General features: G+C 41.5%; 1 protein-coding gene across 1 annotated transcript in view; it reads right to left on the reverse strand.

Annotated features, from left to right (window-relative positions):
* The window catches only part of LOC147673707 (maestro heat-like repeat-containing protein family member 1), a 95,840-nt gene that overhangs the window by 32,437 nt on the left and 39,636 nt on the right, over positions 1–23,767 (reverse strand). The window contains exons 8-18 of the mRNA XM_086946407.1: positions 22,976–23,122; positions 16,825–16,917; positions 15,222–15,300; positions 14,690–14,803; positions 13,981–14,042; positions 12,051–12,170; positions 8,761–8,881; positions 6,600–6,640; positions 6,147–6,288; positions 3,202–3,254; positions 2,562–2,669 (exon numbers count right to left, since the gene is read on the reverse strand). Coding sequence (XP_086802533.1) covers positions 2,562–2,669; positions 3,202–3,254; positions 6,147–6,288; positions 6,600–6,640; positions 8,761–8,881; positions 12,051–12,170; positions 13,981–14,042; positions 14,690–14,803; positions 15,222–15,300; positions 16,825–16,917; positions 22,976–23,122 — 1,080 coding nt within the window. The remainder of the gene's footprint in view (positions 1–2,561; positions 2,670–3,201; positions 3,255–6,146; positions 6,289–6,599; positions 6,641–8,760; positions 8,882–12,050; positions 12,171–13,980; positions 14,043–14,689; positions 14,804–15,221; positions 15,301–16,824; positions 16,918–22,975; positions 23,123–23,767) is intronic.

Consider the following 23,767-nt stretch of genomic DNA (forward strand, 5'->3'; position numbering starts at 1 on the left):
ACTCAGGCACCAGATACAATCCTCGCACGGGTCCGTAATCGACATCATCTTGCTTCACTCCCCACATGGCTTGAACCCGGTCTTCTTGGACGACATCTTCAGCGAGAAACAAAGAAGCAAGAAGACACCAAACAGAGAAAACAGTAACAAAGTTACTAACAGCTACAGAGGTTCCCCGAAACCGTTAGCATCGACGACGTGGAAAAAAGGGAACTGATGTCATCACGCCGGCGTAGGCCTATAATGGAGTCGGTGACGTCAGCGGAGCCGCGCGCAATGTCGTGCGTTCCTGTAACGTCGTCCACGCCGGCGAGCTACAAAGAATTTTCTGAACATTGCTGATGCAGGGGGATATTCACAAGGTGAGGAATCCACTGGCAGTTGTATCCATCAGAAGCCGCCTTACTAATACCATTGACAACTTTGGTCGGCATGCATTTGACCGCTACACACTCCAAGATGTCCACCACGGAGGGATGATACTTTTGCTACACAAGCACATGAGGGGCTTGCTCCAATTGGCTCCAGCCTACCTCTTCTCTTTCCTCTTCTCCTCATTTGACATTTCCCAATAGTGCTCACCAAGCATCCTAATCCATTGGGAATAGACCACTTGGCCGCCTCATGTTACTTACTACATGAGGTGGCCTAGATTTCCAACATGAACACAGATGCCAATATGCCTAGATTCCACCATGAGGGATCGCTAGGAGTTATGTGCACCTGATTTGCTCTCCATCACTGTATATGCAAGAGTACTTAGGTTAACTATACTTTTCTCTTACCATTACCCTTGATTAACAAAACATTCAACTGTCTTAGTTTACTACTTAGAGGCCACCTTACAAAAACCATGGATGACTTTGGGATGCCCAGCTTTTAACCATTGCACACTCTGGGATAGGCGCCACTGAGGCATGATACCTCTGTTACATCAGCACGTGAGAAGCTCACTCCTTTTGGCTCAAGCTCGCCCCTCCCCTCCTCTCCTCATTGTCCACTAGGTCATCACTCCTTCCAGCTGCTGCCCACACCACACCTGAGGACAATCGCTCCAATTTCCCGTACCTTCAATGACAGGTCTTCTCCTCTGCTCAGTCTCGAGCCAGGCGAGCAGAGGAGGGTAGGCCTCTTGTGCTCTCCGTGCAGAAACCTTGTGAGTATGGTTGCTTCTCTTTAAAACTTTTTCTTTTTCTTTTAACACTAAGTCATTTGGGTCCCCTTGATTTACTGTTTCTCTTTACTGACCATCATAGCTCTTTCCACTGCCAGCAGCTGAGCACTACCCTCTGCTTTTGACCTATAGGGCATAATTAATTGATCCAAAGGGTAAGACCCGTCACTCACAATGGAGGACAACCAATAACTTATGATACGCTGAGTAACGCAAACACAGATTGGTTTATTTTGTCTGTTCCATGTATGTTCACTTGCTTATTCTGTTATATTATATGTACTTGTGTGCTTTTCACTTCTTTCACGTTGTGGTGACTGGTCAGCATGCACATGTCTACCTTTAGAGACACTATGATACAGTGAGTTGGAAAATCGATTCTGGTGACACATTGAACCAAACATACAAAACATTTGTTTACTGAGTGTTTTCTTTATTTTTTCATTTATTTTCTAGGTTAGATGATCAATTCTAAACATTTTGAACCAGGTATTTTCTTCTAAAGGAATACCTTAGCAGCATATCATGTCTTAGGTGTGGGGTCGGACTATCCCCCATATTTTTGGTCCTGACCAATCATTGTGGAACCTTTTTAGGCCATCGAAACCTGACCACGCTCACAGATTTAGTCTACTTGGGTACATCACGCCCCTGTCTTAGCCCCAACCAAATTATATTTTTTTAATCCTACCAAGGGAACCATTACATTACACTTCAGTTCGGTATCTCTTAGATAGTTTTAGTCTCCCTTTACTTCACTGTACACATTTACTCCACCCCTCACATTCAAAATGCCCTTACACAAGCACTTCTCATCAGACAGCAAAAATAAAAAGATCTCCCTTAAAGTGACCCTTCGTGGGGCCCGTAGGGCATTATAGCGCTAGACCTATGAGAAGCAAGCCAACTATGAAGCATTACATCCTCAGTGATGTGTGAGGGCACTAAGAAATAATCCTTAAGATTCCCCCTTCTTTGCCCGCCTTCCTTTCTTCTTTGCTTTTTGATAGGAACAATATCTCCACTGCTTTTTGCATGAATATGGCCTCACATCCCCTGAATGGGGATTGACTCTAACATGAAGGCTACTTATTGGCAAAAGGAGATCCATTAGGGAAATGACTATAGCCCTGAAATGTTGTGGCTTTTATTGATTCAAGTGGAGAGGATTACCTCAGGGAGTTAATCTCCATCTTCTTCTTAGTAGGTCAGTCCTTCCAGGGAGTGGGAGAACCATCCCTGATTTTCCCAACAGGTTAAGCCCAATGCTGTGCACCCATATTATAAAAATTACCTTTACTAATGGAATATACAGTTCTACCCTTCTCCGACTTTGTGTTAAATTGACTTCCCCAATGGTTCAGTACTGACCCTTGAGAGCACTAACCTCCTCATTCACATGATGGGCAAAACTGTCAATCTGTTCGGTGAGTTCTTCCATAAAAGAGACATGCCATTCTCTGTATACGGCTTGTTTTAGGATAGTCCCCAGGAACTGCAAGGAAAACAGTGAGAGACTTTAATGCAGTAATAGAAACGTAAATGCAGTATCCACGGCTGGCGTCTGCAGTGATTTTGAGAAGATACATTTGTAGCCCTGTGCAACAACAGTCAGATTTATGAGTAATGCAATGATCACTGTAGAGCCTGTAATTTCCCTGGGTAAAACATGCAGATAAACTCTGATACATGTAGGACTAGGTGTCGTAAGCATGCAATTTCCAGTTTTATGAATGTCAACTTGGGCCAATAAGGTTTTTAATGCTTCTGGTAAATATTGCATATTATGGAAATGTTATGTACCGAGTACGGCTGCTTCCCCTCTGTGCCCAATCATAATCAACACCATAGTAACGATCATAATCCATAGAAATAATAGGGATATGGGGCGAATAGGGCAACCTCATAGCAGAACAGCACTATGATGGGGTGAATTTAATATCTGCATATATTCACGCTGAATGAGTGGCTATGGAAAACAAAGAGACAAGCGTCATGTGTGACATTCATTAGCAATTCATCCTTACTGAAACAAGCGTGCATTTCCACTTTGCCAAGTTAAAGGTTCTTTCCGTGGAAGCTGAAATAGTAGTTGGTAAAAAAGAAATATATGTAAGTAAAAGTGAATAGCAAGCAACATTTCAAAGGCAATGTGCTTACATACCAAGCACTAGCAGAAGTAGATTCACACAATTCAAAGTGTGCAAAATGTGTTTGTTGGCTCAGCCTGTCCTGGGAATTGAGTTCAAGGTCATTAGTTGCTCATGTGCCCTTGATGTCATTCTTAGCTCCTTATATCTGGTTGTAATTTTAGGTTTATATATTCTGGTTTCCTTTCTTATATAACAGGAAGGTCACCACACCACTTGTTTGCAGAAAATCAGTTTATTACAGAGCTACTGCCAATAAGCATTTCAGCTGTCAGATGAAGCCTTGATCACATAGGGGATCGCCGTTGTGGTTCAGAGTACGAAGGTGCATATGTGCTCTAAAATTACATACACATAGAAAAATACTCCTTTATTATATCAAAGACCAAAATATTTGGAACACTTCTTAATTTGCTATAATACCCAATGTACCCCAATATTGTCCTAGGTAGTCGAACAAGCTTTTACCGACATTTGTCCTACCTTGCTCTACATAACAGTTCTGGCCCTGACCTTTTACCTAGTTAGGTGCTGCATAAATGTTGTGTAGTTTTCTCAAAAAACTAGCCTAATTTATTATGCATGAGGATTCTTAGTATCACAGCAGGATTACAATCTTGTGCATAATATCTCTGTATAAGGGTCACCACTATCGTCATCCTTGGCTGACATGCCCACAGTACCATGGAACATCTAGGTAGAACCCCTGATGGTACCTTTCAGGTATATAAGTAGAACATCTTTGCTGGGCAAGCAGGAGGAGAAAAAGATTCTATGCTGACATGCTGACACGAGACGCTGAAGTCCCTGCATGCAGATACTCCAGTTAGCAGTCGTCTGACATTACTTGTGGGTTGTCCACTCGAGACCAAGATGGGGTCCTTTGCTTTCTCACATCAGGTATTGGGTTTTGCTCTTTCCTAGGAGGTTCTTGGCTATACACCAACATACATGCTAGGTACACTTAGGTACATCTAGTTAGGGTTTGCATCGTAGGAGTACACACTATTAACTTCATGTATTTATATGTCTGCATATATTCACTATTTTAGCACCATGGTAGAATTCTACTTTTTATTTACTCTATTGGTGCTTGTAATCGTCTATATCTGTTTCTGTCTCGTGGTTGTTGCAGCACATGTATTTTATGCTAGATGACTCTGGTTCAATAAATACTTATTGAAAACGCCCCCACCATTTAGTCTGTGTATCTCTCTGAGATAAAGTGAGCACAAGTGACCAAGCAAAAAGTATTGTACTGTTTCCATGATCCCTGAGGGGTCAGGGTTCTCATGTTCGATAGTTGCCAGAAACTATTTTCTCCTTGGTAAGGTTGTGGGGCTTATAGTGGCACTGTGAGCTAGCTGGTCTACATACTAACATATCCTTTGGGGGTGTCTGGAATCAGTCTGGACACCGATCCCTTAGTTTATGTTGTCTAAAACGTGGAGATCCTTTCTAGATTTGTAGGAACTACCCGACTAATTCACATAAGTGACATTATAATTTGCAATTAATTCTACCTTAAAAACACAATAATACACTTCCGCATGATATCTGCTACACAGGCTGAAATATAAATCTTGTTTTTCAGAAAACAAGGGTGTCCAACCTTACAGCAATATGTATCAATCAATTTATTAACAACATAATATCACCAACTTTTCTAAATGTTCCTCCATGTGAACTTCTCACATAGTAGGATTCAATTATGCAACATTTAAAACATTACTTTTAACTGCAACATATGGTTGTACCAGAGTTCTAACATTTTATTTCATATTAATTGCTGTGAAATACCCTGTTCATCCTTAGTCATCACACAAACAACTGAGTAGACTAATCTAACCTACCATGTACCCTGACTAATACCTACTTATAATACAAACGCAGAGAGAGCGTTTGGTGTTTATGAATGTGTGTGCAAAATCTCTTCTGTATTGAGGCCACCAGGGGTCTTTGTTTCAAGTTTAGTCATTAGAAGAGTTGGTGCTACTTAGTTGTTACAATAAGTCACAATTGAAATAAAAGAAAAGGTGCCAAAACAGGTAGTGCTCTAAAATAATGTTGACCTTGGATATACTGAAGACATTTTTTCTATGTTTATGGAGTTTTTTGGCACATATGTACTTTAAAACACTGAATCAAGATGCCGCATTCTTATGTGATCAAGGCTGTGTCTGACAGATGAAGCGCTTCATGGCTGAAGCTTTGTATTAAACTGATTTTTTCGGCAAACCAATGTGTCAACTGCCTTTCTGTTATATGCGGAAGTAACCCAGAACTTGCAAGAAGATACCTGACTCCGTTTCTGTTATTGCCTCATTCGGTTTGGAGTATAGTATCGGCCAGCTACAAAGAAAGACTGTGACTATTTCTTTTTTTGCTTACTTATACAAGCCTTCAGCCAGACCTCCTCATCTGCTGGTCTAACGTGTCCTATCATTCACATTCTCTTTTGTCCTCCGCAGCATACATCATGGGCCAATTCTGCCGTTGGCTAACTTCACTGTGAACAATGGCGTTCTGCTTTTTCACAAGAAGCACATCCACACACAAATTATTTTCATTTAGTTCCAGGGACAACAATAAGAATGTGATCTTTTGAGACCAAAACACTATTTTTTATCTTGGTATGTACCTGGCATCACCTCCCACAATACAAGTTTATAAAAACCGTGAAAAAAACATGAGTGGACAAGGTCTAAAAGCTACGAGCCAACACCAGACTTAATGGCTTTGTCATTGGTCAATGGTTGTTTGAAATGCCATTAATACTTGTTTAAATTGTGTGCTCACTAGTTCATGCTTTGGGGTCTCACCTTCTAAATATGTTATCAGCGGCGGGATCTTCATTTTGAGGAGTTTTGCTAGAAATGGGTAATTTGCAGGAATCAGGCGCTTGAGAAAAGCCAAGACTGAAGTTCCCCTTTCGACATCCCAGCGAGGATATGAAGAAATTACCTGAAAACCCACAACAAAGAATTCAGAAAGTGATTCTTTCATGCGTTCCTATTCTCTAGCCTTTAAAACTTCTGGAAATACTACCTTGTCCTCTACACAGTACTTAGTAGCAACCACATTTTGGCTGTTTCTGTACAATGTAAGTAGCATGTCGTACTGATAACCAATTTACTGGAAATAAAACCATCAAATTAAAAAGGATAAAAGCGTTGAATTTAAGATCTCTATTAGTAGGTTGCATAGAAATGGCAGCAAACAACTTGGGAAGAGGGATCTGGTGGAATATGATGGGGTTGGAATGTGATACTCACCAGCAATCTTATGAAGAGTCTGTGTATTGGAATTTCTTTAGCTGTTTAGGTACAAAAGAACGAAGACATGTCATACTCAATCCATAAATTACTGAGCAATACTTGCCAAAGAAAGACATATGGCTGACACACACACTTAAGACACCCAGTATTACCTGTAAAGAAGATGATGGGTGGCATTTCAATGAGCCTCTAGCGGTCATGAGGATGCTTTGAAATTCCTGCAAATACTGGCAAAGGCACCCCTACCACTAAGGAGTGCCCAGGGGTGTACAGTACCTTGACAGCCTATGCTGCAATTCTCTTCCTCCCTCCCTTAGCGGTTGCTGTCAAGAAATGAAAGCTGGAGGAGGAGCTACATGAGCTGCCATGCACAGGTTCCTGCTACAGCTTTCATTGAGGGATAGAAGACTCCAGTGGGATAAGAGAGGATGCGTCATGAGCCGTGGACGTGCTTTACACCCTGAAGGACCATGGAAAAATAGGAGCCATTTTCTGACAGCGGATACCCCAGAAGAAAAGAGGACTCCAGAACATGTTCTTGCATATCTCTTTTCCAATAAGGTTAACGACCTGGGGCAAGCAAGAACGAGCACATATTTGGCCTGTTCGATTCTGCTCAGGATCCTAACATGAGTGACAAATAAATAGACTATGATACCACCTGCCCAGGTCACTTGCACTTTATCAACACATCCACTGGAAAGTTGAGCGGGGAGAGCTAATTGGATCCCTGGAATTATAGCAATTACAGGTATTCACCACCAGATGCGAATATCCTTCGTAACCTTGGAGTCAGTCAAAATATTTATTTTCACTTACCATCATTGAGCATGCATCCCTGCTTACAAGTGAGGGCCAATAACTAGCATTTTATTATGGAGCTGAAGTACAACATTTTGAACCAGAAACATTGCAGAGACAAGTATCCTAGCTAAAAGTAACTCCATGGAGAAATAAAATACATCCCTGTAGCGGTCTGCAAAAGTAACAACACATAAATAGGTACCATACCCAGCAGGGCATGATCAACATACTAGACAGAGGTAACATCATGGAGAGCAAGAATACTCCATGGTTTGAAGAGGAGCGTTAGAGCCCTGAGTAGCCTCATGGTGTGTGGAAACCTGGGACAGTTAGTACATTGCATTTAGGGGGTAGGAGCATTAACCAGACTAAGAGCTGAAACAAACAGGAAAGTCACTTTATGTCTGTCAAACTACAAAAAGTATATAGGGACTATTTACAAGCCCCTTGTGCCACCCGTGCATCACATTTTGAGACACACCAGCAGTGCAACCTGCTGCTCCATATTTACAAGGACAGGTAAAGCCACCCTGCGTGGCTTTTAATGCCCTTGTAAATATGGCCCCTTTACACGCAACACTTTGTGTGGAACAGTTGTGCCATGGGTTTTGCTGTGAGATTTCCTGCCCAACACCCAAGGCTTCTGTCGCATTTCCAGATTTACAAGAAATAGTACACCTGGAAATGTGTCAGAATGCTACACCTCCCCAGGGGGAGGTATAGGGAGGTGCAACAAGAACAAATATTTTTATTTCTCCTCGTTGCTTACCTCTTTTTTAGCGTACTTCATACTGCAGCACATTTAGGAAGAGGAAATTACCTATTGTGATTGTTTTTGTGCACAAAGGTATGCCTAACTGCATAAAAACAAAGATATGCCTTACTGCACAAAGACAATCATCCCTGTGACGCAGCCACCCTTGCACCATGGTACAAGGGTGCCTTCATAGGTGTATGGCAGCTAATTATGCACCAGCACTGGGAGAGCAAAGGGATCCATTATATCATTGAAGATATGAAGCATCCCGGTGGTTCGGAATTAACGCAGTGTGGCACAGCCAAATGGCTTGAGACGCAGCAATTAGTTAATTCCTTGTGAATAAGGCTCACCGCGAGCAGCAACATCAGCACAGCCACATATATCTCTAAAAGGATAGCAATAAATGTTATTTGAAATATTGACACCCACATTCTATAGTAACTCAACCATAACATCCTGAGCTAATGGACTGGTTCTTCAACTCATGCCTGATCATGACAAAGTAAGAGGGGATCTGGGGAGTGGAGGAGGAAGCATTAACCGCCTTCAATGGTAGATCCCACTGTGTCAATGAGTAGGATGCTTAAGACTCACCACATTCATGAAAGTTGATGCTTGCTTTCTTATCTACAACAAGTAGCATCTGGCACAGTGCTGGCACGGATGAAGTATAGTCATCTTCCAGCATGTAGCTCAAAATCTCTTTCCAAAATCCCTGCAAGAAAGAGCAGCGAATGTGGTATTAGTATCATTAGCATTTAATAAGGCTGCATTCCCACAGATAAACTGTCATAGCCGGTGGGAGGGTTTCTGGTGGGTCTTCTGGAGATGGGGCTACATTTGTATTATCCCCTTCCTGATACCATTCCTTGCTGATGGGGTCCAAGACAGATTGCTGGTATTACACTGATGTACCACCAACCCTGTTCAATGCTACAATCCGTGATTCTATATCCGAGCAATTATTTGCAGAGAATGAGTGAAACATTTATTCTCCAAAAACCCTGTGAGTGAGCTGCATTGTAAATTATCTCATTATCTGCTGTTATGCTCATAACAATCACAAAACAGAACTATCTTTATAAATGTGCCAGAGTGTGTAAAGCTATGGCTGGGAATGAACGACCCTGTTGATATCAAATATTGGTGCTCGATGTATCATCGGGCAAGTAGCAAACTGGAGATGCAGATTGAGTAGCTATGTTTTGCAATGCGACATATGTGCCATTCAATCTCGTTTCAAAGTGGCTATTTAGAATAATTTGGAAAACCTCCTGCCTCATTAAAAAAAGTGAGGTAGGATTCGACAATCTTCTATGAATGCTGGAAATGCTGGGAATGAGGACTGCATGTGACAGCAGACCTCTATCCCTGCAGCAGAGGAAACAGACTTTACATCGCGTCTCAAATCACGCTGTGCCTTAACAACATGGTCCAAACCACTAATAATAACAATAATAATGAGATTTATAAAGCACATAGCTGCGTCAGCTGCGTGTCCCAGCACTGGGGTATCAGTCCTATTATACAGAGTAAGAATATGAATTCCCCTAATCTAAGTTAGCGTGAAAAAACATTTTTTTAAATTCTTGCGATATCGTATTTCACATTTTTCTTGCCTAAGCCAAAGTGGTAGGGAGTTCCACATCTTGCCTGCCAAGTAGTTGAAGGAATGGCCTCCAATGTGAGCACTTTTGATTCTGGGGATAGATGCAAGAGAGGCATCAGCTGATCTCAGATTTCTTTTAGGAAGATAAGGTGTGAGCAGAGGTGAAGATATTTAGGGCCTTTATGATTGAGAATCTTGTGACAGTAGCACATGGCTTTGAAATATACCCAAAGCCTTAACGGAAGCCAGAGCAGCATTGGTAGAGCTGGGGCTGATGGTGAGTGTCTAGGCAGATGAAATAGCAGCCAAGCTGCCATATTCTGCACCCATTGTCGCCTTCTTCATCATGTCTGTGACACTCCGAGATACAGAACAATGCAGTAATACAGTCTCAACATGATTAAATACTGGACCACTGTCTTTCTGGCAGCTTCTGGCAGGAAGACAAGATGTTTTTAAGGTATTTAAGATCCCAACACATTGCCCATCAAGACTCGTAATTGCTGTACGTGCCCTAGTGTGTCTTTTCAATGCATTCCTTTATCAAGCAAGCCAATACAACCACTTCCCTGAAGGAAAGCGTTGTTGGACTAATGTTGTACTTTAAGTCCAACTCTTTCCCTACAGTTGCACAGACTGGAGTTGGAATAGTAAATACTATTCCAAAGTCCAGTGCTTTCCCGAAGGCAAATCATGGTATTTTTTATTTATTTTTATTTTGGAAGTTTTCTATAGCGCTGGCCAGACCCGAGGGTGTTGGAGCGCTTTACAACAAGATGAGGAGGTGACAAAAATAAATGATAAGGCAAGGAAAGAGGGTGGAAAAGGAATGCATTTTAAACATGCATTCATGGTTCAGATCACTATGTGCATATTTCCCACATACAAACGTGCAGCAGAGAGAGCTTTACTAAAACATGCTATTATGTGAGTTAGAGGATAATGAAGATAACCTGGGAATTGAGGAGTCTTTGGACATTCTGCAATTTATATTTTGTACACTTCTAGTTTATTGACCCACCTTATTTCACATCCTTCTCACTTACCTCGTCAGTATTTTTATGGCGTAATGCAATTTTATTGAGGAGCTGAGAGATTTGGATGTGGATGGTCTCTTCTTCAACATCAGATTCAGGATCCATGTGACTAGTGCCCTGTGAAAATGTGGAAAAGCAAGAGAAGTAAAGTAGCATATATTTTCGCATCATTTTCACTGTGTTTTCTCTCCTCATGGAGGGTCAAGAGATTTGAGAGTGAAAACATCACAATTTTCAGCACAGAGAGAACCTCTTGGCTCAAATCCAAATGTGAAATTAAAACCACTAGCCGCAAACATGTAAATAAAAATGTATAAATGAGGTTATGCACCCATGCTCCGCTCTACAGAGAATAAAAGTATATGGTCATTTGGCGTAGAAGTGTATAGCATTCATATACAGTCAAAATACCGGTGGACTAACTTATCATATGTAAGGTTCTGATGCACTGGACACTACATCTGAGACATTGCACCTCTGGCACCACAAGGTAGTCTCTCTTGCTCACTACAAAGATTGTGATGCCCCATGAGCCCTCCCCTTGCTGCTTGATGGGGAAGTATGTGCTACATTATGGTACTTCTTACACTCAATAAGACAAAACCTGGAACTGCATTTTTGGGAGGCAGTGTTGATATGAAAAACTGATTTGAAGTATGTTTGTGCTACTTTGTGTAGGATTTGGTAGTTTGCTAACTCAGACCCCACAATAGTAAGGGTATACTAGGTTAAACTTTTCACAATAATGGAAAAACCATAGATTGGGTGTACTGGAAGAATAACTCTTAAGGTGAAAGCTAGAAGTAAATTCGCTTGAGGGGTTTGGTTCACATCATGGGCACCCTGGAATAATAAGACATGAAGAAAAGGCATGTACAGTGTTGGCACTGATGGGCAGCTGCTGAATTTCAGGTGCAAATGTAAGCAGATAAATGGATAAGGGACACCCATAAAAGTGACGGAGGGAGAAAGACGCACTGGAGTGGAAGTAGGGAACATCAAGCTCAAACGAAGAACATAGCATGTCAAGGTGAGACTATGGGAACTAACGAGAGGGACATGAGGTCTATATTCCACCACCAGGGGCAAATATGTGACACTGCCGATGTATATTATATGGCAAAGTAACTACATTGGGACACAAGGGGGTTAAAAGGTCCACTTATTTCTTGTGTGCTGACTACTGTTGCTGTTCCCTAACACATTCACCTACCCAAATATGTACCTCTGCCACTTACCTGCTCTTTGATAAGGAGGTTGGTTTTTTTAAGCACATAATCCATCACAGCTCTTCCGTTCACATCATAAAAACCTTTGGCTGTTAAACTGGACATTAAACTTAAAGTGGCAAGAATAACCTATAATTGAGAAAAAAGGTAAGCATGGTTAGTGAGAAACCCTTTTGGTGTATGAATAGGAGAAAATCACACATTCCAGTGAGAAAGTAGCAAGGGAGTGTGAGAAAACCATGCATTCTCTCCTTCCTTTTGTCCACAGAGTAGACAGATATACATTTTTATGTGTGGAAAGCAAGTACCTGGATACAACCTTTTAAAGTATGTTGCAAAAAGGGCTATTATGACAATCTGAGAATGAAACTAGAGTCAATTTAATTAAACTGTTTTTACAGAGTGTCTGACTGAAGTGTGATTGAGGGAATATTCAAATATTCCAGGTGGGCTACACCTTCTATAGGTGCCTGAGATTTGATAAAATATTTACAAAAAAACATTGCAAAATATGCCTAGGTAGGTTACAACCAACAAAAAAGCTCTCAGGACCTGATATTGATTACATAAATGCAAATGAGAATTCAATAGGCCGTGGATTCCACTGCTGAGGGAATAAAAAAAAAACTAGAGTCGTCTGTGGGAAGAATGATGGCCGCTGTCTAACTCCACCTGTAAGATTGAGCAGACAGACATCCCCACACGGACAGCAGATAACAAATGGGATGCAGTACTTAGAGTTCATTGTCCCACACCTTGTTGTTTGGTTGATCCATATCACTTTCAAGAAGTTGTTTTGGCTCAAGACCGTAAATAGTCACAGTCTCCTGTATCCAGTATTGAGTTAAAATTGACATCCCTAACATGGTTCTGTACGCTGTATATTTGCACAATCTGGCCACTATGGCTTCAACTACCAAAGAATATATCCATGCTTGATTTCTGTGATTCTAGCATTCCTAGCAGAGTCCTGTCTCTGATGTTCCTGGTTTAATCTGAAAAATATCTAAGGATAACTTGGTTTATATCGTGCCCTGAGGTTAAAAATGACAAACCCAATACACCTCTCAAAGAGAATCCAATAGAGACAAAGTTATGGCAATACAGCCTTTTGTTCGTTATCAAAAGAAAACAGCTTTGTTGAATTTCCTTTGTGCCTATGTCCTGTGCTTGCTAACATGCTGAACATGGTGATTCTGATACTGAGTTACTTGCTTTCTCCATGGCACTGAAGTCAGGCACCTTGTGGACATACATGGCATCAAGAAATTCACATATATTCCAATTTCTACATAAAATACATCTTTTATATCACAATCAGACTTTTCAAACGTGCACATTGAATATTATCCTGTATTATCGATCCACGTTTGGTGAGATTTCGCTGAGACATAGCCCAAATATTATTCTTGGTAGAGACATTTGAAATACCTTACACCACGGTTGTTAAAGATTTGAAGAGATATTAATATTCTGAACTTCAAAACCCCTTATTTGATCATCAACATTCTCCTCCTCAGTGAGGGGTATTACAGATCAATTCAATGTGAAATACAGACCAAATATGTTAACAGCATACACAAACTTTCTTTTAACACACATTTATTAAACAATTAGGGATCAGCAACCTCTGGGATTGGGTCTGAAAATAATGCATTGACACAGACTAAGGCAGGAAAACTGGGATATGTCCACTTGGATAGGGAGACAATGGAACACAAGACACACTGAACTGACAGAAATGGCTGGAGGTTGCATGACCCAACACCTTCACTGAAGACTTGCCTTGGAGAAAGTCAACAGATTGTGGTGTGCAAACCACAGCTCTGAGTCCATGTAAGTAGGACTACTGCACTATGCAAAAAATTGCATAACTTTAATTAGATTGAGTTGCTATTTATGAAAGTGCTTTAACACACGTATAATAGCTTGATGGTACCTTGCGATTGTCATCCTCAAGCACGTGACGGACAGCATCCAGATAAAAGGCACCTTCTGAATCTATTAAATAAAGCCATACACCAAATGTTCATAACACATAGATATTGACTTTGTCTAGTAAGATCAAGATTAATACATAAGTAGTGAAGTTTCCACTATCAACTGTGATTACCACCCTGAGGGTCCTGTCTTTCAGTTTTGGTTTGTGAGTCTGTGACTGTGAGCCCCATGGGGCTATCAATGCCTTCCTGTTTTGCCGTGCATGTCTGTGTCATCATGTACCACTGAGCGTGTCTGTCTCGACCTGCTCCATATAGTTTATTTCACTTTCTGTTCCTGTCCAGTGTCTATGTCCGGATCGGTTTTCACAGTGTCCCTGTCCCATTAATGGCTCAAAATGGGAACAAATAACCGAAAAGAAAACAGTGGCACTCCTTTATTTCTTCACCATGATTCACATAATTGAAGTTGATGTAAGCAAGACTTTATTCGTAAATTGCAGTGCTCTACCAGGAAAAGTTGGCAGTTAATGTAGCTGAAGAATATAAAATTGAAGAATTCTGCTTATAGCTGCACCATGTTGGACAAGTAAGGGAGTACGTTGGTAATACAACTTAGGGCTCCGGATTCTATGACAAGCATTATATCCCTTTAACTATTTTCCCTGCCTAAATCACACACTGCCACCCACCCACTGACAGTCTTACCAGTTTCCGAAAGGAGCTTGCAGAGCAGCTGTAATGTTGTGGCACGGGACTCTGCACCTATCTGCATCAAGCTACTTTCGAAATATTTAAGGACCTCACTAGAGTGAGAATGGGCTGCAAGAGTAAAGTGAAAAGATAAAATAGACATAATTGAAAAATAACACAACATAAAATTATGCAAGAAGGAACTCAACGCTGGGGAGCAGCCCATCAAGGCCATTCTTCAATGCATGTCCAGGAGTTATATTATCAATGGTCTGCAGCATTTAATGATGATCTTACGAGCACATGGTACTCACGTGACTACTATAGCTGTATATAGTAAACTGGGCACCATATTCCAGTAGCAAGCCAACCAATGTACTGGTGGGGGGAGATAAATACTGAAGCAATAGTAGCTTTTAAGACGATCAAGTTACGTGCAGGGCAGTGTACAGAAATTAATGTTACAGAGGACCTGATCCCTAGTAAAGGCCAATATATACTTGCAGTATCACAAATATATACATACATACATTTATGACCAACTCACCCAGTGACAGGATAATAGCCGTGGACAACTTGAGTGGCTCTTCTGTTTCATCGGAAACCCCACTTGAGGGTGTGCAGATCTGCCAATAACAAAGCCATAATAAATAATAATGGAAGCTAGGCTATCTGAAAGCCAATCCCATACATCCAGACAGCAAATAACTTCCAGTGGGGGAATGAGAGCATAGGAGTTTGTCAGGACTTATGGGGCCAAGATCCATACCACACGACAGAAAAATTAATTGTGTGGAATACAGCATATTCAGGGTGCCCGATATTGGTGGAAGTGCAAATTCTCAGTTACCGCTCTAAGATGGATGCCTTAGTTTCCTATGGTTTTTGGATAGTTTGTAGACTCAGAAGTCTGGCAAGATAGCAGAAGGTAGTGGTTCTTAATGCTTTTAACAAAGCTGGCACTAGTGGCAGCTATTCAACGTAATCAAGACGAAGGCTGTTGTTACACTTCATCTTGGTTTATCTCTGGGGACGGTAAAGCTGTTCCCCTTTTGCGTCCTACGGTGTCTGGCCAGCATAGTGGGTTGCATGATTTTCAGAGCAGGCCTTTTTTGCTTCACTTTTTGCCCATTTTGCGTCCCAGTTCTCTAGTCAGCAGAGTGGGGAGCGATTGTTTCTGTCGGTGGCTTCATTAGGGCCTTTTTCTGTTCTCACCGCCACTCGCTGTTTCTGCTGTACCACTTCATTTTTTTTTCTTTACCGGCATTCAGTTCTCGCACTTTGGTCCTCATCAGAGATGCTTGTCTTTTGTTTCCCATTCATTCCAGATTCCACGTGCCAGCATTGCTATTTGGAATTTCATGCTTATGGCCGTCAAGTTGTGCACCTGTTTTCAGAGGGCCTTCTTATATGTGGACTGGGGTCTTGAATGCTTCAAGTTTGGATTGTAAGGATATTCCAGAAATGTTGTGTTTTTGGATTATTTGAACTAAATTGTGGGGTAGTTTCGGCACATATTGACTTTAGGAACCTTAGTGGTATAAATACTGAATTTCCCTTGATTGATGGCATTATTCAAATGTATATGATATAGCCTTATTATTATTAAATATAAAGATTTAAGATTGGGTGTACTGTTGTTTGGAATGTCATGAAGATTCCAGTATATGTTATATAGTAAAGTCTAACTGGACAATTGAACCTCTGAGATAAGCTTTGTTAGTATTATGTCTCTGTTGTAAACCATTGTTATTCGGTACAGTTTTTTTTTCTTTCAGGTCTCCATCCTTGGTGTTCCCCCTGGGTCCCTTCCCTTTCCCTGTCACTCTGTTCCTCTTTTACCTATTATCAGAGCCAGAGCTGCCGGGAGGCAGAGTTATGGGGGGTTCTGTCAGAGGAGCTCTCAACACTGACATATTTATATCCATTGTCTTCTTTCTTTGCATCCTAGAAGCAAATTGGTTCATATAGGATTTTTATGGATTATAATTTAATATTTTATGCAAGAGAGTTCCCAAATGTTGCCCTTTAAAAACACTCCTACTATAAATTGGATTAAGGTAGAAACTTTATTTGTTACAATATGTTACACAGGAAATGTCTGGCGCCTCCCACTGAAATACTTTGTTTGTCCTCATGTATACACTTACCAGGTGATGCAGGACGGCAAGCACGGTTGGCACAGTTCCATTCAGCGCTCTGCAACTCTTAGTAACAGCTGCCTTGATGCATAACTCAAGGGTCTGCAAGGAGATAAGAAAATTGAGATGAGGCCAAAGGTCAGTGTGTGCAAATGATGATGGTCAGTGGTGAATTACAAACTTCAAAGTGTAAATTCTGTCTGAATGCAAGAGTGAGTTGGTGTGTGAATGAGCTCTCTTGTGTACTAATTCTAAACACATATGACCACAAGTAGATTTGACAGATGACCGTGCTTATGTCCATTTTTTTCTTTCCTGGTTGCTCTGTTTTCTTGACTCACAGTGCCTTAAGATCTCTCAGATCCACATAGTGATTTCTATAGAGGTTATCTGTTGGAGTCAGATGTTGGATTTTAGTCCATCAAGGAACCAGAAGAGAACATGTTCAGCATTTAACAGGGGCATGCCCTAACACATGTAGCCTAGACTCACTTGTCATCGTAGGCCCTGTATTCTTAGCCACTGTTGATGATGGCCCTTGCCTTGGTTGTCCTAGTTCTCTTGGTGGTTCTAGTTCTCTTGGTTGTCTGCTACTCCTTCTTATGGCACTGTATAGATCCTCTTGGCCATCTTAGTCCCTTCCTTCATGGCCTTGGTCTTCCTGCTGGTCTTGGTCTTAATGGTACCCATCAGTTTTGTTGGGATGTACGTTGTTACGACGATGTTCTTCTGGTGCTCTTGCCCTGGTGTTCTTCAATCTTTTCATTCTTCTGGTCCCAGCCCTGCTGGTCCTCATGATCTTCATTGTCCTTATGTTCATGGTCCAGCTAATCTTGGTCATCCTCTTCCAAGATTCTCTGGATCCTCTGGTGCTGTTACTCCTAGTAATCCTGGTGTTGGCCTTCAGGTTTTTCATGGTGGTCATGGTGGTGGCTGCTGTTCTGGACCTCCTAGCCTCCGCTTTCTCTTCATGGTCTTCTTCCTCTTACTGGTCTCTCTCCTCCTGGTTTTCCTCCTTATTTTCCTAGTCCTCTTAGAAATCCTTTTCCTAGTCTTCCTGGTCTTGATACACTTGGTTTTCCTAGTTCTTGGACATGGTATTGGTCCCCTGTTGGTTCAAGTTTTCCAAATCCTTCTGGTGGTCCTGGAGTTTCTAAACTTCTTGGCTGTCCTGGACCCTCACCTCCCCTTCTACTCATCCTCATGGCCATCTTCCTCCTCCTCATTCTGTGTAGGGTCTTCACAGTGGTGTAGGTTCTCCATGTTGACCTGTCCATCTTCTTCCTTCTTGTTCTGGTGGTACTGGTGCTCCTGATGACCCTCCCTTTCCACTTGCACATCCTTCTTCTCCATTCCATTCCATTCCAAAGTAGCTTTATTCGAAGTATACTCATAAAAGCCCAAAACAAACAACATTTAGATATAGTTAAAAATGCCTTGGCTGGATAGTTAAAAATGTTTGATAAAACTTAGATCTCAGAGCAAATGGACGAGATAAAAGTTACACCCAGTTAAAATAATCAATCACGTTCAGTGGCCAGGCTAGGGAAGTTCAAATTAATGCTCACCAAAGAATGACCCAGATTTAGGTTTCAGCCTTATAGCCCACGCCCATCCTAGGTATTTGGCTACCGCTATTGTGATACATTGTAAAGTGCTGGTGCGCATAAGCCTTTCCGCTTCGGCGCTCCTAAATGTGCAAAGTAGTTTGCACACTAGAGCCAGCCAAACTCGCCTAGGGAGTGCATAGGCGGAACAGGCAAAAATCAGGTGGGCAACTGTTTCGCTATGACTCCCACAGGCAGGACAGATGTTATCACCTGTGGGAGTCCACCTGGACATAAGGGACTTTAAAGGTAAGGAGCCTGCCCTGAGTTGGAAGTAAAGCTTCCTATCTCTCGGCCTGGTGATATTATCCCAATAGGATTCTAATCTGGGTGTGAGTTTTGTTTCTAAGAAGATTCCCACCATAGAAGATGAGTCAGAGTTACTCCAAGCATTAAAAGCAGCCCACTCCCAATACTTCTCTTTTAGGATGTTTTCAGAGGGAAAAGAAGCCTCTAATGGGCTCTCCCATAGCATTCTCATTCCCAGGCCAATCAGGCTATTCCTAACACCTCTTAACCAACCGATTTTGTGGAAGGCATCAGATTTTATTACATCCAGAAAACCTGAGGCATATGATAAGAGTTCAGGTGTCGTTCACAACCTGCGCCAATATAAAATCGGACGCAACTTGGCGACATCAATAATAGCTTTTCTACCCAAATCAAATCTAAGTGGCTTAAGAGGGGTGCTTTGTGGGAGATTGGTAATGCTACGGAGGAACTTATTTTCAGAAAGAGTTAAAGGAGCTGCTTTCTCAAACCCCCATAATTCGGCGCCATAAAGCGCGGAGCTAACAGCTTTAGATTCATGAACTTGGAGGACTGTTCTAATTGGTTTTGTTAGAGACGTTTTATGCTCCAGACTTAAAGCTCCCGTAACTTGTCGATGTTTCAGGGCTGCTAAATCTATATGGCAGTCCCACTTAAGGTTCTTCTCTAACTGTATACCCAAATAGGTAAAAGCCCTGAGCAGTTCAAGTGGTTGTTTATTCATAAAAGCCCTCCCCTTAAAACTTCAATGGGGATTAAAAGCCATTAATTTCATTTTTGACACATTAACTTCCAGGCCTCGAGCAGCAGAAAAATCTTCAAAAATTGATAGAGCTCGCTGGAGGCCATTAGGAGTCTTGGAAATAATTAATGTGTCATCTGCAAACATTAAAATCGGAATTTGTACACCTGCTAGAGAAGGGGCATCCGTATTCACTGGCAACAAACGGTCCACTATTCCATTAATATACAAATAGAATAACGTTGGTGCCATGGCACAGCCTTGCCATACCCCTCGTTCAACCAGAAACTGGGTGGTGACCCTACCCTGCCCTCCCCAGCGGATTCTAGCATGATTGCCCTTGTGTGGCCTCATTACGAAGGTTAAGATGTCGTCCGAAAGGCCTAATTCCCTCAACGTCACCCATAACCGGGAACGGGGGCAAGGTCAAAAGCTGAACGTAGATCAACAAGGCAGCATAAAGGCTGCCCTTGCCCAATGTCACAGTCTTCCACTATAAAAGAATAAAATTAATGACTTGATCAATGGTGCTAGTGTATTTACGGAAACCCTCTTGGAAAGGGGACAATACACTATTCTCTTCAATCCAGTCTAAGATATTGTTCAGGATCAACCTCCCAACTACCTTCTGAATCGTATCTATCAAGCTGAAAGGTCTGTAATTCCTCGGTTGAGTTTAACTCCTTTTTTATATACTGGAATTATCACGGCCCCTTTCCAGGAAATTGGGATCGGGCACCCTGGGCTGTTGCATTTGCCATCAACAAGATGTATCTACCCCATCGTATTTTGTCGTAGAGGAACACATCCGCAGGGACACCATCGAGTCCTGGCGCTCTACCTCCAGCAAGTGCACTAAGAGCTGCTAAAACTTCTTTGTCATTAAAAGCCTCATCAGTATAAAAAATATAACTAACTTCTTCCATTTGATCCTCTAAAGGGTTACGCGCATATTGGGGCCTAAAGTAATTAACCCATCCTTCATGAGAGACATGACTTAGGGGCTGATCAGGTTGACCCCCTCTGCCTCACTTAATGATATTCCAGAATAATTTGCTTCTTTTAGGTCCTGCCATCTAAGCTCATCCCATAGTCACTTGGCTTTATGGATAGCTTTTTTGTATTTATATCTTGCAGTACGGACAGTACCCATTTCCCGAACCCTGATAGCATTGCCAAGGGCAATTCTTGCTAGCATACATTCATTGTTATACCGCCGAAAGGGTTTGGAGTCAGCTAGTTTCTGGCTTCTATGGCGCTTAATAAAGTGGCTACTTGTACTTCTTCTCCTCTTTGGCTTCCTGGTTCTGGTCCTTCTGGTCTACTTCATTCTACTTATTCTCCTGGTTTTACTGATCCTCCTCTTTGTCTTGGGCATGCTGGGCCTTATGTCCGTGGGGTCTCAGTCATCCTGGTCGACTGTGGTTTTTGGCTGCCTGATCCTCCAGGTTTTTCCCACGGTCCTCCTGCTATTGCTTTCTCTTCATTATCTTGGAAATCCAGTTCTGTGTGTTCCTAATCCTGCTAGTGATCTTGGTCCTCCTCCTCCTCCTCCATTCAGTTGGACTGAACTTTTTGGAGAGTCTTGTTCCTTTGTCCTCCTCCTCTGTTTGACCTCCCTTTCACCCTCCTGTTTCTCCCTATTCATCCTACAGGTCCTCTAGGTATCTGCCTGCTTCTCCAAGTGATCCACACTCCACTAATGTAGTCTCATCTAAAGTCAACAAAATACACCCTCAAGCCAAAGGGTACACTTAGATGCAGCATGGGTGGATGAACACTATTGGAAATACATTTTCCCCTTTTGTCCTGTTAGATAGTAAAATACAGACATAATTGGGGTGCTCCTCTAAAACCTGGATCCATGTATGCGCCGCTACATCTGTTTCACTATTAACAGTTGTGGACCAGGATTGCTCAATGTCCCTCTTGCACCCCTGCACACTGTGAACCATGGGAGTACAGAGGAGCTAAAAGGATAGTGTTTGCTTATGAGAATCAAAGACAATGTGGAGGCAGGAGCTGCAACACAGAAGATGGGTGATGACTAAAAGCAGTTTTAGGAACACATTTAGCTACACAGATGCTAATGAGGAGAATGATCACCTGCAATGAAGGCTTGGAAGACTCATTGGGGGAACAACCTCAAATTATGTATATGGTCAATATGCCATACAACAAAATTCTGTCATGTTTTTATGTTTGTAGCTGGTATTCAAATTTTTATTACAAGTGGAGACTGTCAAAAGAAGGACTTGTAAGGAAATTTGAACATCCTGTCCTTTTAACTGTAAGTGCTCAGACCTAGCAGAAACTGTTCCACTTAGATCCTCAACATTAATCTACAATTTTCAAGCCTCAAAAACAATAGTTCTGTGGAAATGAAAATTGGCAGATTGGAGACGTAATGATTCTAATAGTGTGTCCACCAAGGTCTACGTCACTCTTGCTTTTTCAGCTAATACAGTTCGTACGTCTCTAACTACGGACTCTTTCCTTTGCTAATATTTGTTTTTATATCAACTAAAAGTAGTATTCTATAATTCCAACACATTATTGATTACCAACGTGATACATTTCCAGTGCTCCTCTTAAGACTTCACTGTTTTACCTGTATGTTCGGTCACCTTAGTGAAGGTCATTTGTAAATTTACTTGTATTTCACAGGGTGTAAGCAGCCTCTCAGACTAGAGAAAGTGCAATGGCACACTGTTTGTTATAAGAGGTCACTAGGGCTTTAGTAAGCCCAATTACTGCTTGGGACCTATGTCAGGGCTCTAGTGACTGAAGATCTGCTGTTTTGTTATGATTAACGCATCAAGATGGAGCGTCAGTATGCTCAATTTCACTTCCATAACCAATGTTACTTACCCAGTATCACAACAACAGGTGAAGCAAATTTCAGCACTGTTGATGTTTATTTAAATTCTAGCACAATTGCTTTGGTACACATTCCTCCTTTATTACTCCCGATTTCATATGTAACAAATACAAATGTGCATTTTGCTTCTCTGGCTGACTTCATGGATTGTGTACTAATCACAATTGAGCTGGTTCAGTATTTGGAATTAATGTTGGAAAACTATATTCCCTGTAATCCCTTCATCTCCCAAAACAATACACCAGCTCAAAACTGAAATAATTACCAGGCATTAATGTGTCAAATAGTGGGGAATTACTGTTCAAATTGGTGTGTGGGTTCTATTTCTCAGGGGTACCTAAGGGGCAAACTTGGAATCATACATTTTTCCTACATCCCAAAATTTCTGATACCCACAACATTGGTACTGTCGGGAGCGGAATGCCAATATGTTGGCCCAATGTACACATGATGGAGGCCTGAACCATCTCACAACTCCACCTGTGGTGTAACTAACTCACCAATGGAATCCTGTAGTTCTGTATTCAACCCTAATTTCTCAATAATGTAGTGTTTCATTGCAGCTAATCTCTCATTATGGGATACAGTGTTCATTATGAGTGGATCATTTGGGATTCGTTGAAGTGGCAAGCATGGACAGCAAATAAAGGTCACACTCACCGTGAGCAAACAAAATGCCATATCAGCAGGCAGCTGGGACTGGAGCCTTTCAACTTCATTGACCAACCAAGGAATCTCCTTATCTAGTTGCTCCTCTGGCAGAACGGAGGCCAAATGTCCCAGAGTGGTGATGACCTGCTCCCAGACCTGTTAAGATAAATTACACCAGGTTTTCAGTTCCACACACTAGACATTAACAACTAAGAAAAGATGAGCCACATGTGGAAGTAGAGGGTTCCCTGGAGAGGCAGCTGCACTTGACATCTGTTCACTAGGAAGTGATTCTGTCATGCAAAGGCAGTGGTTTGTTTCACTGGCAGAATATTCCAATAGACAAAACTGATTCTCTAAAATAGAAATGTTATCCATGAATTTGTTTCACTCTTGTCTTATTTGGTTGAGGGTTCCCCACCCACTCTCTCTATTTTCTCCCTCTCCCCAGCTCTTTAAAAAAAATATATTTACCCTGCCTCCTATTCATGGACAGGTTGTGGTAGACATAGACAATACACTACTGCAGCTGCGATTTTATTAAATTGCCCTAGAATCTAATTCTGTCACTTTCTTTTTCAAAAATACTTATTACACTTACTGTTCCCTAATACTTAAGTATTATAGCATGGTTTAGCTTTAATTTTGTTTTATATATCTGACCTGATAGGAATTTGATACTTGGTCGGGTACAATAAAGGTTTTTACACATTTTATTCAGCTACATAAATAGAGATCACAAGTCTGGGTCAAGAGAATGAATTTCATATTTTTTTGTATTTCATCAAATGAAGTATATAT

This window comes from Lissotriton vulgaris, chromosome 12, assembly GCF_964263255.1.
Source record: "Lissotriton vulgaris chromosome 12, aLisVul1.2, whole genome shotgun sequence".
In the NCBI taxonomy this organism is placed as follows: domain Eukaryota; kingdom Metazoa; phylum Chordata; class Amphibia; order Caudata; family Salamandridae; genus Lissotriton; species Lissotriton vulgaris.